We start from the raw sequence: 16,139 nt of genomic DNA on the forward strand, positions 1-16,139 counted from the left end.
AACATCATCTTTAAAATGTGTAATACTAAGTTTTGGTGTCTCCCTCAATTACTCTGTGAAACAACTCAAGAAACCCAGGGCGTTCAAGCCCCCTTGTTAATTTGATCCTTAGTCTGTCCAGAGGGTCTGCCAAAGAAAGTGTAAACTTAGGCTGTTTATCATAAAAGGGCCACCCGTGCACCATGAATGTGATGGAGCTCACCAAACAGCATGTTTATTTGCTAGAGAAAAGCACCCTAAATGAACCAACGTGCTGCAGGGGAAAATCTCCATATCCCATTACTAATCCCTTAAAACCATCAAAACCTCATATCTGAGATTATAATAAGACTGCTGATCTAAACTTGAAAGAGGAGGAGATTGTTTCAACCTGCTAGGTACCCAGTATGATGCTGTCTACAGATAAAAAAATATCTTTACACGTTATAAATACCCTAAATTCTGAATATATTCATGAAGGGAAAGAAACAGAAAAGTGCTGTGCCCAGAATCATATATTAGTCAAAATAATGCACATATATGCAAATTCAGCATGAGACTTTCTTTTACAGCTAGGAAGTCCTTGAGCACAAAGCATTTTAGGCTTATGAAAAGTACATAAGGAAGCTCATAGTGTATGCTTCAAAGCAAGACACTGGCAGCTCTATCGCATTCAGAAAAAAGAATCAGAATCTTGAATAACTCAGCTGATGCTTCTCGCACTCAGACCTCTTGCACAAAGACAGTTATGCTGGAGATGCTGGTTGACAACAGGATGGTTGTGTAGAACCAGCTGTTTTCAGGTGAGTACAGGGACCTGTACCCTGTAACAGCACCATGCAAAGTAGCTGGCTGCTCCAAGATGTCTTGGGAATTAGGAACGGGAAGTAAGAACCATGATTTGCATGTGGCTATTAGCATTAATAGGGATTTTCCTCTGATAAGCTCCTTTCCATCTTATTCCCATTCTTCCCTCTTATTTCAATTCACAAGATATGGGATTCACATGTGATGAGGGTTTATTCATTTGTTAGCCATTCCTGTAAGCCACTTTAGAGAAAATTTAAAAACTGCTCCAAATAAACTGTGTAAGATCAAACGTATCAGCAAAGAAAAAAATTAAAACTAAGCAATGACAACCCCCATCAACGCTGCTCGTCACTGTGAATTCAGCAGTCTCATAGTAGTAGGTCCTCTAAGGCCTGATGGTTAATTTGGTAGGCACTAAGATGTGATGCAGTCTTACAGTGCATAGAGGAAATTAGTTTAACAGAGTTTAGGATTTAAACTCTTTTCAAGGCTTTAAAAATTTGCAACCGGCAACAACCAAAAGGAACAGTATTTTATTAGTGTTGTGGTTTAGGCACTTAGAGGAAACTCTTAAATCTTTTTATATGGTCAAAAAATTTAATTTCTGTTGAATGAGTGTCAAAAGTTCATGTTTCTGCCTCTTCATAATGTAATGCTTAGGTTCAAGATATTTTAACAAGTCCTTTTACTTATTCAATATTTTTATCTTTGGATACAATGATTAGAATAATTTAATGTTTGTTTCCTGTTGAACACATCATAATAAACATCATTGCAACATATTTGCAGCAACATATATAAGAAGAAAGTTTAGCCTAATCAACTTTCTTCCTCTTTATTCAATCATCAGGGAATCACATAAACTAGAATGGTAACAGCTAGCAGACCACAAGACCTAATGTGTATGTCTGCACAGAAGTAGTCTTCTTTGCCTTAGACAAATTCAGTGTTTGAGTGAAGCAGCTTTCATTTCCGATTAAAATCTTTTAGCTGAAGGAGAAAGAAAACATTAATACAATTCAGGCTTCAAATGCCTAGATAAGCTGATTTGCTAAGATTTTGTCTAGCATTTCTTAATCAGGCAAGATTAATTTCTAACTACAGACAGACATGTATTACTGGCTTTTCCTCTCTTCCCTTCACGCCCAACACGAGCATCACATTTTGTGACATTCCCAGAAAGCTTTTCATGATGACAGGTTCACTTTACAAAACATCTCGGGAAAAAAACGGTTGCCTGAACCCCTCCTTTCCAAATTGAAGAGAGCTCTTGGGCAGGATATGCTATGGCATCCAACACTGGCTTCAACTGTATTTCCACTGAAGTCAATGAGAGCGTTCCCATCAGCTGTAAAAAAATGTGAATACCCACTGGTTCTGAAATCCCATCCACTAACTCTTACCTTAAACCAGACCAGCATATTTCAGCACAAGGATCTAATTAGAAAACCATGCATATCTTCACTACTGTAATTTAACTAAATTTACAGAAACTTTTTAATTTGCATAACCAAAGATGCAGGTACTTCTAGAATGAGATTTCACAAAGCCAAAGCACACTAATTCCAGCCCTTCAAAGTTCAGGTCTCAAGTAAAAGGCTCTCACCAATCACGAGCTCTCCATCTCTAAAATCGCATTTGAATAATCACATTGTTCATCTTTTGCTTTCTATATGTTTGAATTAAAAGAACAGTCCAGAGAAAAAGGATGAGTCTGCTCTTTGCCAGCCTTCTTCCTCATCTCACAACCATGCTTAATTCCTCTGTCACATGGCTAGTGCATACCTTAACTTCGTATGGATTTGCTTTTAGAATAGTAAGTTGGATTACCTGAGCGCACTTCCCAGGTATCTAGTAAAATTTAGAATGTGGGGTTTTGTTCTCCCTAGTCATAGCTTTTGCCTAACCCATGCAGAAAACCTGAAAGCTTTAAGCATTTTTAAAAAAAGTTTTGTAAGACTGTCATGACTTAAACAACAGGCTTACATACAAGTGAACCACCCAAATCCCTTGTATGACCCTACGATTCAGTCAGATATGATTGTATCAATCACATTATTGCTTCCTAAATGTATTAAATGTTTTTTGTGAGGCAGAAGAAGATTTTGCCAGCAGTGAGCCCAGTTTATTAGTTCTAGTGTTCATTAAGAGTCTAACTCACATTTTGAATTTTTTATTTAGCCTCAATGAATATTTAGACTACACTGAATATTTCAGAGTACAGAAAAAATTAGATTACACTTTAATGGGATATGCAAGTAAATGACTTGGTGGGAAGTACAGAGGTGAGGAGAAAAAACAAGCTTTAAACAGTATATTATGAAGTCACTTCATCAGAATATCAAGGATAGGTACTTTTTTATTTTTCTAAGAGAAGCATATAGGCAGTAACCAACACTTACACAAGTTCAGGAAATGTTTTTCTACACAAGATCTTATACCTGTCAAGTTGCCAAGCTATTCTGTGATCTTTTGAGAAAAAGCTAGTCAGAGATTAGGCATGCTTTCTTGTTACAAGCATTTAATTTAATACTGGGTACACTCTCTTATTACACTCTATAGGCAGAAAATACACTGCACTTGTAAAAGCATGAGTCCCAGATTCTGAGCTGGCTTTGACTTCAAATTCAAATAAAACCCAAGCATGGACTTTTCAGGATGGGTGACTGCAAAGAGGCTACACCACTCATTACATATTATGAAGTAACGGACCTAGAATTTCACAGCCTTCCCCATCCTGGCTGTTGTACCTGCCCCTAAACGATTGTAGATCAATGTTTCCAAAACAGGATGCTTATATCCAACAAATGCTGCGAGTGTTTAGCAGCTGAGAATAAAAACATTCTTATTTTAATGTGTAGGCAGAAGATAAAAATCTTCTGTTAGGTTCAAAAGTTCCATAACTTATGTGCCCTATTACCTCAATTTAACAAGAACATATATTTGTGCTCACGTCGGTGAATATGAGGAAGCATTTCTTTATAGTTCAAGCACAGGAAACCATCTCTCATGTTAAGATACTGCAAGCTCCATTTCATTTTTCCTAAGAACACACACAAAAAAGATGCCACAACAGAGGATGAGAGGATGTGCACAGAAAGAATAGGATACACACACACATATGGAAAATATGAGTGGTGCGAGTAAGAGACAAACTGGGAGGGAAAGTATCTACATGGCCCAAGGAAGGCTAAATTACAAGCAGAGAAGCAAGCCAATGAGAAAGTATCTGCACATCAGATTCTATCTGATTTTAATCAGAAAGGTTTAAATCTAGCATGGCTGAAAACAGTGAAAAAACTTGTTTAAACAGAAACTTATTTCTGAGCTAGTACAAAGAAAAACTGTTAATATTTAAATGAAATATACTTGATAATAATTTTTCCTTTGAAAGTAAAAATGCAATGGGTCTGACCCTGCCCAAAGCAATACATAAAAATTAATGGAGAGAGGAGTCAACACAGTATGGCTGCTGGTTCTGTGAAGACATTCTTCTCCAGCTACCACCTCAATCCTCTCTCACTCCCTGAAGCCCCAAGCAAAGCTGCTAGCAGCCACACAGTGCCCTCCTGCTGTGTACCCATAAAGCCAGCAAAAGCCCATCTCCTCAGTCAGGCCGAAGGTGCCCAGCAACTTGCCCTGAGCACCTTGCCCTCCAGCCAGACCCACCTGGCAAGTCTCAAGTGGCTCTCCTCAAAGCTTATCTCAGCTCCTCCCATCACAAGGACTAATGGGTGCACTTCAGCTTTTAATTTTCTAGCTCCACAAAGCTTTAAATTGGAATCATCCTCAGCCTGACCCCAACCCTCCCAGATACTTCCTGAAGCAAGAAGATACTCCCATCATACACTATTCAGCATCCTAAAAGGCATGCTATGTTTCAAGGCAAGCCAAGTAAGTTTGGTTTAGAGGACTTAAAAATCCACCTTTCCTTAGAAAGAAGTTCTCAGACAGATATAAGGTGACTTATTTTTAATTGTAGGCAAACCATTTTTTTGTAAGCTGGTAATGTAAAGTGCAAAGAATCATCAGCTGGTAATGTAAAATGCAAAACAAGTAACACCCTCATTTTTACTTTTTTTCTGCATTTCATAATCAAATGGCTCCTATCACAATTGCTATATCAGAAAAGAGCTATGATTCATTTTAAGGACAGCCAATAACATTTAAATGAAAACTAGGAGTGTATTAATCAGTAACCACTACGTACACATAAGTACAGTACACATTAAAAAAGTTACACCAGTTATTCATTAATCAAAGTGTACAGCAAATCAGTTCCACAAGTCCACATAACTCCAGCAGGTCAGTAAAGGAGAGGGAACTGAGCTGTTTCTCTGTGAGAGTAATCACTACCTATCAGCTGAATTATTCCTATACAACCAATATACCTACATTGCATATCAAATACCCCAGAAAGTCATCTTAAAATACTGGCACATATTTCTTGGCTTGCATAGAAGCACAGCATTCAGTTCACAACACAGCATCACTCAGCTTTGCAGTGCGGTCTACTCACATGTTTGCATAAACCTGGCTACAAGACAGGAGCTCTTATGCCTACCATGAAGCCACACAGGTTTACACTGAAAATTGTGAAGTAAGCAGAGTTAGAGCTAACAGCTCTAACTTTTACTAATCTGGGAATACTCACACAGTTGGGGGTACTTGCCAATGAATACACTGATATGATCTGAAGGTTTATGTGGGGGGATGCTGGGCAAAAAAAAGGAGAAAGATGGGAGAAAAATGTAAACAAAGCAGCCTCCAAGGACTGATACATGAGATACACAAAACACTGCAGATAAACAGAAATTCTCTGTTTCTAGCTGTGCTGACCCAAAGCGTCCTAAGCACCATTTTATTTGGCTTCATGTTAATATGCTCACATAGCTTTTGGAACTGCCTCAGCATGCATATCAGTTAAGCTTATAAGGCCCCTGCCACATACTGCCTAAACAAGCACACAGGTTCCCACAGCAATAGTTGATTCTACAAACAAGAGAGGTATGGAAACCCATCCCAAAGGGGCAAAGGCAGAAGGTTCAGTGCTTGCAGGACAGCAGTTTTGACCAAATGTGCTAAAAGATTATTGGTAAGATGAAATAATATCCTGACTACTTTAAGATGCTCCACTAAGAGCATCTGAGTTAATTTTAAGAATCACTTGTCTTTTGTTGACATATTATAAAATCAAAGAACTAGTGTGATTCCAATTCCCCACTATCTTTTTAGAACAAAACATCCATGACAAACCAGACCAGTCAGTACATATGAGTATCTGCATGTATCACAGGAGTTCATCTCACTTACATTTCCATCATGATTGGGGCAGGAGAGTGGTTTGCCCGCAGCAACAGCAGTGACAGTCTCCAGGATGGAGGACTCCTCAATGCTGTTGTCCGGCGTTCGTTGCAGGACATCCATCAGGTTGGTGATAAAGAAGTTGTTCTGGAGTGCAGAAACCCCTTTCTCTGGCAGAATGGAGGTCTGGCGGCACACGGGGCAAGAAAGGGTTAAGCTATGGGCTGGAATGTAATTCTGTAAGCACCTATGGGGAAGGGAGGTGGAAGGGGAGAAAAAAGAGAGACAAAGTATCATCAAAGAGGAAAAAAGTCTCCCTTCAGTTTAAGAGCTGGTTTGAAATAGTGGTACCCCTACTTATAAAAGGAAAGGTACATCACCAGGCTTCAGAAGTAAAAGTGGTTATGAGGATATTTTTTTTCCATTAAATCTTTTTTCCTCTGCCACATGAAAAAAAGTTTCAATAAGCTCACAGTATTGTAAAAGTTACGTGCCTTTTTTTGAGGTATTTGTGCCGAGTGGATCCATGCTTCCAGAGATCTACTGCATCCTCACAGGACAGTAAAAACAATAAACTATCAGATAAAGTTTGACAAATATGAAGCTATTGCATCAAGTATTTGAACATGTGTCTTTAACTGACTAACCGGTGGTTGACCCTTGTCTTTCCAATAGGGTCCCCTTTATAAACTTGTATTTGTGGGTTTAGTGTTTTAGAGGTAAAACCTGGTCCCAATGAAACCAATGGAAATTTTCCCATTTATTTCAATTAGGAAAGTTATTTGGCCGTTAGCCAGAATCAACAGAGCTCTCTTTACTACATAGAGAAGCATGTCCCAGGTTATCACAGTTTACGTTAAGGGGAATTCTGGAGATTTTTGCTTGTGTTTGACTTGCATGTGTGTGGTGGTCAAGTGGTAGTATTTCACAGAATATAAATCTGACGTTCTGTGATCGACAATATGGAGCACACCAGCTTAGGTGACAGGTAGTGCCACTTTTGGCCTTGAAAAGCAGGTTAACAACTGCTGGGCATGCAACACCCAGCTGCAACTGGCAATTCAGTATAGTCCTGTAAGCACAGGAAACTTTGCAAAATGCAGTTCTTCAGGGGAACAGTGCTGAACCAAATTTCTCATGAGTTGCCAACCAAGAAAGTGTGACCTCGCACAGCTACACAGCTCTTATCTACTTTCAAGAGCTTTGCTTGCACCACGCTTCATCCTCCCTTGGCAGCCCTTCTCCTGACTCCCCAGTGAGGGCTCTGTGAAAGGAGAGCTTAGGCTTTGCACATGAGCAGTACACTGGAAGAGTTCCTCCAGCCTCTCTCCATAACCAGATCAGCATAAGAGGATTACAGTGAAAATCAGAAGCTGAATTTAGGATTTACACATGAACTGAGGTCAAGAAACTTAAGACACGATGGCAAAAATCTTGACTTCACTGACTTCAGTGAGAGTTTCACTGCTGATTTCAGTAAAGTTGGGGTTTCCTATTCTCCTACAAAAGACCTGTTCATCTGACACACTCAGACATCCACATTTTTTCTTGTACCCTGTTCAAAATTAGATGCACATACTACAATTCTAACTAAGAGGTGTAAATCAGCTGAACTAAATGTTCACACAAAATACTTATTAAAATTTTCCTGTCATTCAGTATATAATCCAAAGAGCTGCATCCCATCATCAGATAAAGAAGTCTAACCAGTAATTCTTCAGCTAACTTGTCTGCAGATGCTATATTATCCATCAAATGGTGAAGAAAATACAACATTAAAGTATCACTATGTATTTTCAGTTCATTCAGCTGAATACAATAGAAAGCAGGTTGCTGTTTTATCACATCTCTTTTCAGAGAGTTTTTTCACTTCAGTCAACTGCAGAATAATGAAGACATTTAATTACAGGTTATTAATAATGTATATATCATGTGTAACTGTTGGACATTAAAGGATGGGATAATTATTTCTCTGCTTAGTAAATCAACAAAGAAAGGTTTTTATTGTTTCTAATTATAGGCTAATTGGTATAAACTTAGGCCCTTAGTTTGAAGTCCAAATTCTGACTTCCATCGCCTTACACATTGTTGTAACTGTATCCATTAGTTTCATTGGATTTACTTTTATTTACTCTTGCATCAAGACAATTATTCCAAACATTCCTCTGCTGTCTCTTTTTCCTGCCTCCCACAAATAACAATGTCTTTCTACATCCCTGCCTCTCCAGCCTTCCTAGACTTTATCATGCCTTAACATGACCTTTACAACTAAAGAGAAAAGTCCTCATCCATCAAAGGACGCAGAATTCTGTGCTTGTTATCCGACACAAATACCTAGTTACCAGCATGAGGAAAGGACTTACCTCTCACAGAAAGTGTGCAGGCAGGGAAGTACTTTGGGGTTCTTGTAACGGTCCAGGCATATGCTGCAAATCAGAAACTGCTTGTCAATCTGACGGACCACAGGACTTGGGATGTTGGAGCCTTCACTGGCCATCCTAGACCACTGACATACGGGTCCTGTTCCCTTCTACCCTGCACACTGCTGCAGTGGAGTGGGGAAAAGAAGAAAAGAAGAAAAATGGCTTATAAACTCCATGAAATAACAAAATCAGCAACAAATTCACTCATTTTCATTCTTATGCAGGCATTCATGTTTCCGCAGAAAACCAAAACAGTGAAGAATTAAACTTTTAAAATGGTTTATCACTGATGAGAACCTGGGAAACAGTCAGCCAAGTCTACATTGCCACACAATACCTCTGTCTGAGCAGGCATTCTGGAAAGGCATGTTGCCTCTGGACTGACAGAGTTACAGGGCTGTCTGGTTTTAAAGAAATCACACGATAAAAATGTCCTTGCACCAGTAGGTTCAGCCAGTGCTAACAAACATGGGATTTCTTATATCTACAGTACTGCTGGCAAGATGCTTAAACTGGAACTGCACCAGCCACTCAAATGGCTGTGTCACAGACAGAGTTTGGAAATTGTTCACCTAACAATTTTTTTCTCTTATCAGTGCTGGTGTTGCCAAAGATACAGTAGATTTGGACTCCAGGAAGCTCCCAAGAAGTAACCTCCAGACCCAGCCAGCCCCTGTGAAGGGAGTGCTCAAATTCTGAATCAGCAACTGGGATAAGGTAGGTGAAGCAAAAACCACCACAATAAAAGAAACTGAGAAAAGAAGAGGCAACTGACAGCTGCTGAGAATCAGCAAAGGTAGGGTGAAGGATACCTGAATCACATCCAAATAATAAATGCAAGAAAAATGGCACTTTAGGCAGAAAGAGCAGTAGGACTGAAGACTCTTCATAGCCCTGGCATATAAAGCATGACATAAAAGGGTAAGAAAAAAGTCTACTGACTGTCAGAATTAAAATTGCAGGGTAATGGAACACCTCCTGCCCTGGAACAAGGCACAAGGAGAGGAAAACTTGGTTTCTTTTCAGCTGGAGGTACAGATTATAGCCAACAGAATTCTTATGTGGAAAGAGAGGACAGGAGGAAAAGGAAGGAAGCAACCTCAGAGAAAAGTAAACTGCCTGCTAAAATAGTTTAGGAAAACCTGACAAGCAGAGGCCCTGGCAGGGTGGCCCAGCAAGAACTCCTCTCCATCAGTATTTCTGGCAGGCTGGAGCACTGGGAGGCGCAGGCTCACTCCCCAGGGAGCCAACAGCAGCGTCTCTGTCACAGCACTTTCTGCCAGCCCTCCTGCACCCACAGCCAAAGTAGGGCACCCACAGGGGCTCCCCTTCCCTGCAAGCAGGGAGCCCAGCTGGGCTCCTCCACGGCAGGTACTCTCCTGAGGTAGCCACTTCTTCCCTAAACACTTTCTACCCCAGGTTTTAGTCATCCATTTCAGACAATTTGATATTTGCCTTGAGGGCAGTTGAGGCTTTCCGAGACAGAAATAACAAGCCTTGGTGCTGATCGCGCTCATTCAAAGGTCACTCAATTCCACAATGATTTGCATGACGTGTAGCATTTTATTGGCAGTGTTACATCAAATCTTCTTCCTGTGCTGAATGCCCAGCACACTAATCTGGCAGAGTTGAACTCATGCTGTTCTTCCTGAGCTATATATTTAGCCATACAGGTATAGCTTACTCACTACATTGACCAAATGGCTACTTTCTAGGATAATGATGGTGATTACGGATCACACTGTACTGAATTCCCTGATAACAAGTTCCTAGGGAATCACCTCTGTGCTAGCAAGTATAATAGCATAAAGTTAATCACAATTAAAATACCGACCAGCAGTAACTGCATGTAATTCGATGCACAACACTTACAGCAGGCCCTTTTTTTATCTGAGAAAGGGGAATCTACAAGGTTAAAAATTGCTACAATGCTTGTAAAATGTTTGCTTATGACCCAGAAATGCATGATTTCAGAATTATTTGTTTCACTTTTTTTATTTCTTTCCCCATAGTAAGATAAATTGTGACTATTGCATGAACAAAAAATAATTTCACCTATTTAAATAGCGTAAATCACACACAATAAGCCTTAGAAGGCCAATTAGGAACACGTGTTACTTTTTAAAAGCTCAAGTTAAAAATGGCTTTTACAAGAAGCAGAACAAAAACACCCAGCTTTCACAAATGGGAGTAGAAAGAGTAGACTATCAAATATGCATTAATGTATTCATGCAGTTGCCAGTATAACATGTGGAACTTCAGTTACCAGTTTCAAAAGAAAATGCAATTCCCCATTGATGCAGCTGTGTTTGCCTCCCACTCTCCCAACCAAAATTTAGGGGTGAGGACCCAAAGAAAGCAGGGAAGATAATCAGAAGCAGGAAGACTTCTTATCAAAGGCACAGTTTCCAAACTGGATACTAATACATTATGAACAGTGTAATTTTTTTGTTATAGACTAAACACAGGCTATTTAAAAAAAAACCCTAAACAAGATATGAAAGAATAGGTCTCCAGTAAATGCTGCCTGTCATTTAACAGAAAGAAGTTCTCCAGCAACAAGATACTTTCTGTAATTTTTTCTTTCTGCCATCAAGGACAGCTACACTAGGAGATGTTTATACAAGGAAAAATCATGCTGCCTGAAAAATTTCATATTGATTTCAACTGATCTTCATCTTAGTCTTTTATATTCCCCCAATCTCATTACAGAATCAGATGATTCTTAGCATTTCTTACACAAAGCTCATGCCAGCCACTTTAATTTTCAAATGTTCATGCTATAAGCTTTGTCAGTGAAATTCTAACAATTCAGAAATAAGTGCTTTTAATATTTGATATTTTATCTGGAATAAAGCAGATCATGATTGTCATTTATCCCCTGTGCTCACATAAATCAGATTTAAAACATGCACCTGAAAACAGAATTTCACCAATACATTTCAAGCTTTTGCCACTACCTGGTACAACAACATCTTACACAAGTGATTAATTTATGAAGTTGAGTATAGAATTTCCAGAATTTTGCAGCCTTCCAGAGCCAACTCCATCTTTCATGCAATTTTGATGAATGTAACATAGCTACAAGAAGGACGATTTTTCCCAGGGACTCAATGAAAGCAACTGTACAATTAAATATTATTTGAGGAAAAGCTGGAAATTTTAGGCAATGCTTTTGAATTTCACCAAAGACAGTATTCATTCCTATTTACTGCAGCGCTCGCAGCATTTCCTTGAAACAGCAACATGACTTTCAGATGTATTAGCACTAGGAGATTTGCAAAGTAACCTTATTTTTACAAGAAAAACTTCTGAGCTAAGCAACTGCCAGAGCTCTTTTTGGAAGGTCTTTCTGTCTCACTATCTAATAAAGAGCAGCTGAAGCATTAGCTTTGAAAATAAGTCTGAGAATCACTTCTCCATATATTTACACTTCATAATTTAAACATGCAAAGCCAAAGGTTTGTGAAACATCGCCCCCCAAACAACATAAAACCCCACCCATTTATCTATAAGAAACACACACCAGAAACCCAGTTCAGGTTTGCTAAATCAAGTGCAGAAAAGGGTTCTGAAATGTATACTCTTTGTCAGCCCTTTGAGGCTCAAGGGTTGTTATCTCTCCATCCACCCGAAAAGTAATATTGTTCTTTTTCCTTCTGCTTGGAGATATGGCTATCAATTTTCACTTAAAATACAATACACAGCAAAGAAAGGAGAAAACAATGGCTCTTCTAAGCTCGTGGAAAGCATTGCCCTGCTACGCATGCATGCCTTCAGGAATGAAAGTCAGGGTGCGGCCCCACCCATATAAAAAGAACTTCCCATAGTATTGGAAAAGGAAAAAAAACAACATTAGGGTACACAAATAACAGTGCCAGAGGAACTGTTTCAGATAAATAGAGCCATGTAATAGGAAAGTGCACCCTTCCTACACGTATCTTCAAATAAGCTCTGGTATTCCTCAACAGTTACCAAATTCTCTATTAGTTTCCGTGGCCCGGTTAAGAAAAAGACATTGGGAAAACTCGTAACTGTCTGTTCGGTTCCCAGGATTTATTCCTAAAAGAACAGAATTCTCTGTGGCTGATACACTGCTATTGCTGAACTCCACCCAGCCAGAGCTGCAACTAGCCTGAAAGTACAGCCTGAGGAGAACAAATTGCTCGCAGTTTGTTCATCCTCTTGTTATCAATGGTATTCACAACCCAGAGGGTCTATTCATGTATTATGAATGAATAGGTTTCCAATAGCAACCTTTCCAAAGAAACGGTTAGGCCTTGAGAGCCGTAAGAAAGGGTGGGGAACCTCAATAATGCTGCTTCAAGGATTGGGGGAGCCGGGGTTTAAAAGTCCTTAAACAAGATATATCGCCTGTCCGTAGTCTTTGGGAATAAAGAACAGATTCAAGCCATTTCTAGCAGCAGCCCCAAAATTAGCTGACACAGAGCACACCGAGAAAATGAATAACCATAACAGCCACACAGTCCACTTGTGTAAAAGGCTTGATAAGCTAAATTTACATTCCTTTCTCTCCCACTCTTGCAATCAGCTTGGTGCCTTGTTTAAAACACAGCAACCCCCTTCATTCTTACAGCATGCAGAAGCATAATGAACGATCGGGGGCCAAAACAGAAGGAGCAACCCAGCAGCAGCCACCAGGAATAACACTGAGCAAACTTGAGCATTTCAGACCTACCCATCTTTGTAGAAAAATAGCTTAATCAGTGCAGTGCTGAGGATAAAATCCTTGCAGGGACGGAGCTGCAGTTCCGCAGTAATCCAAACGAATAAACCATCATCTGTTAATATTTCAAGCCTCACGCGTAAAACTGTTTCAGAATCCCTGTCACAGCACAGTCATTATTAGATGCACAAGAGATTTTGTGCTCTGAGGAATGACGCTCCATTCCACGAAGAGGACAGGTGGAAAGAAAAATGGAAGAATAAGAGGAGGCCCAGTGAAGTCGTCATGAATTTTTTTTTTTTTCCCCCGGGTCATTTACAAGTGGGAGACCCCTTCAGGATTCAAACCAATCAATCTTTATTTAGCACATCTTTTTCTCACTCAGCCTGTGTAGAAAGACTGCAGCAAATGGTGCAAGGGATTGTGGGATGGGGATGCAGCAGAGAGCTGCAACCAGATTCGCTGGGCTATTTTTTTTTCCTCCCTACTCAGCAATCAGCTGTTTCGAGGCTCCGCGCAGGGCCATTGAATTTGGTCACCAGAATGTTATTACAGGATTAGCAGGCGGAGACAGCTACCACTGTGCATCTGGCATCTCAATGCAGCTAAGAAAGACATATGCAAATACTACTTGCAAATCGGAAAAAGGATTTCACTCGGAAGGGGAGAGTAAATATTATGTAACATCCATTACCGGGAAAGTCACCACAGATGAAACGAAAGCACTTTCATTTATAAAGAAGATAAAGCTTAACACTTAGTGATTCCACTCTGATTTTTGCAGGATTCAGGGTGTTTCTTGGGACATAGTTCTCCCCTGCTCCAACTTGCAGCAACAACAAAAGACCTCACAAACGCTCTTTGTCTCTCCAGATGTTTGAAGCAGAAGCAGAGCAGCTCTTCAGAAAGCTGTGCTACTGACACACAAACCAGCAGCGGTCTCTTCTGCTACACAGCGCTGTATTTGGCCTGATTCAGACTTCAGTGAAATATTTAAGGCAGCAATTAGTAAACTCATATTCAAGGAACGCGAGAATCAAAGCTAACAGTCCATTCAACTTTTGTACAACACTAATGCAAAGGTGTATTCTGTTAGATAATCTATTTACTTATTTTTAAAAAATATGTATACAAATCACAGATCAATTCAGATTTTACTAGGCTATTACCAAAGCACATAAAAAGAAATTTGGTGTCTGCTATTTTTCAGCTATGCAGAAAGGTTGTTAAAAAGATGCTTGTGAACAAACAGACAATACTGAAGTAAAGCAACATAGAATTAGCTTTGTCTTCCAGTATAACAGCTGGTGGTTTTTGCAGACAAGGTAGTATTTGCATCTCTAAATACAGTGCATCTTTTCTTTTGAAACAACAAATCATATGCAAGTATTTCAGCTAACTGAGGCTAACAAAGCTTCCCACAAATAAAAGGACACAAAGGTCCATTTGCATCAAGAAGAAAAAATGTGGGGTTTAAATACTGTCTGTGCTACTCTGACTTAATTAGGACAGATAGAGTGGTGTTAGAAGTTTAAAACCTTGTCCCAAGCTCTTCAAGCACAGTTTCCAGAATATAGTATTTATTCCATTCTCAGACTGATGCGGTAAATAATATTAATAATAATTTAGCATGATTGAGATGTAATCTAAATTCCTGTTTAAAAAATAGATTCTGCGTACATCATTTACTTTCCACTTGGCAATCATTTAGCCAGATTGGTTTTATGCATCAGGCAGATCCAGCCTGGTTTCCCTGGGTAATGCCCATAGGGCGAAAGCATGTTGTAATCCAGTTTATAACCTGAAATGAAACATCAGGCAGCGTGTGTGCGTGTGTTAAGATTTTAAGTGCTTGTGCCAAAATACTGCTCCTATGATTCCCTGAACATGTGCTGAACTCTGTCAAAGAGAGAGAACAAGATATGTTTCGTTTTAGCTCCAACATTCAGCAGGTCAGAAGAAGCAGGCATCTGCACAGCAGGTTTCACAGTTTAAAAAAAAGACCAGCGATTTCAGGCACATTTTTGGAAGGGTTTGTTTAGTTGGATTCTTTGTTTTCTTTTCAAACTCTCTAGAGAACCCCTACTGCAAAGAGCAAGCAACATTTTTCACTCCCACAACAGGGAGATCCAAGACCTTTTGTTTCTGCTGTTGGAACAAAGATGCACTTAAAACAAAAATCAAGACAGAAAATACAGAAGTGGCACCCCCAGAACCAAAGTGGAAGACCCTCAGAGAGAAGCCTGCAGTTGTCACTTAGCTGTTTGCTTTTCCTTGCTCATTTCAAGCATCAAATTGACGTACTCTAAACCAGAATAACAAGTATTGCTCAAACTACTATTTCCATTTATAGTCAGAATTAAGGACTACATACCCCCTCAAATAAGAACCAATCCCATAACGTACCTCATGGCCAAAGGAGACTGCAGGAGTCATAGCTGCAGCCACTCTCACAGGGATCTACACCTCCAAAGGAGAGATTGCTTCAAAGTGCAGTTCTCTTATAATTAACTCTGAGAAGCTGCCTGCTGACAGTGATCTGATATTCTGCAAATAATCCTGCTGCTTCAACAAAACAAAAATGTGGCACTGTGGCAAGCAAAATGAGACAGAAGTCAGAGCATGTCCTTTGAGATTTTTGTTCTTATATGTTGAATGTTGCTATGTGGGTTACTTCTCCCTAGTGAAGAGGAAATGGATTCGTAATCTCAGTCGTGTACTTTACACCCATAGCAGTTACTACCAGCCTGTTTCAAGTAGGTTTATTGTATGTGTATGTCTTTTGAGTTGGAAGATGGGGGGAGGGGGAGGGGGGGGTGTTATGTGCTTGGGTTTGGTTTGTTACATTTAAAAAAAAAAAAAAAAAATTCAGATGTGCAATTTTAACAAAAAAAAAGGGGGGGAGGGTTGAAGTTGCAAATTGTGACGTTCCTCCC

The 16,139-nt window shown here is 39.6% G+C and overlaps 1 protein-coding gene across 15 annotated transcripts in view; it reads right to left on the bottom strand.

Moving 5' to 3' along the window:
- Nucleotides 1–16,139, bottom strand: part of TRIM2 (tripartite motif containing 2) — a 104,528-nt gene that overhangs the window by 30,550 nt on the left and 57,839 nt on the right. For 12 of the 15 annotated variants that reach the window (XM_014944843.1, XM_014944815.1, XM_014944755.1 and 9 more), the window contains 2 exons: nt 8,457–8,638; nt 6,103–6,340 (listed from right to left, as the gene is read on the bottom strand). In XM_014944843.1, coding sequence (XP_014800329.1) covers nt 6,103–6,340; nt 8,457–8,590 — 372 coding nt within the window. In that variant the 5' untranslated portion in view covers nt 8,591–8,638. Of the gene's footprint in view, nt 1–6,102; nt 6,341–8,456; nt 8,639–13,215; nt 13,601–16,139 lie in introns of those variants that run through there. The other 3 variants (XM_014944868.1, XM_014944746.1, XM_014944860.1) reach the window with 2 other exon arrangements.

The sequence above is a fragment of the Calidris pugnax genome, unplaced genomic scaffold (assembly GCF_001431845.1).
Source record: "Calidris pugnax isolate Ruff unplaced genomic scaffold, ASM143184v1 scaffold15, whole genome shotgun sequence".
Taxonomy (NCBI): Eukaryota; Metazoa; Chordata; class Aves; order Charadriiformes; family Scolopacidae; genus Calidris; species Calidris pugnax.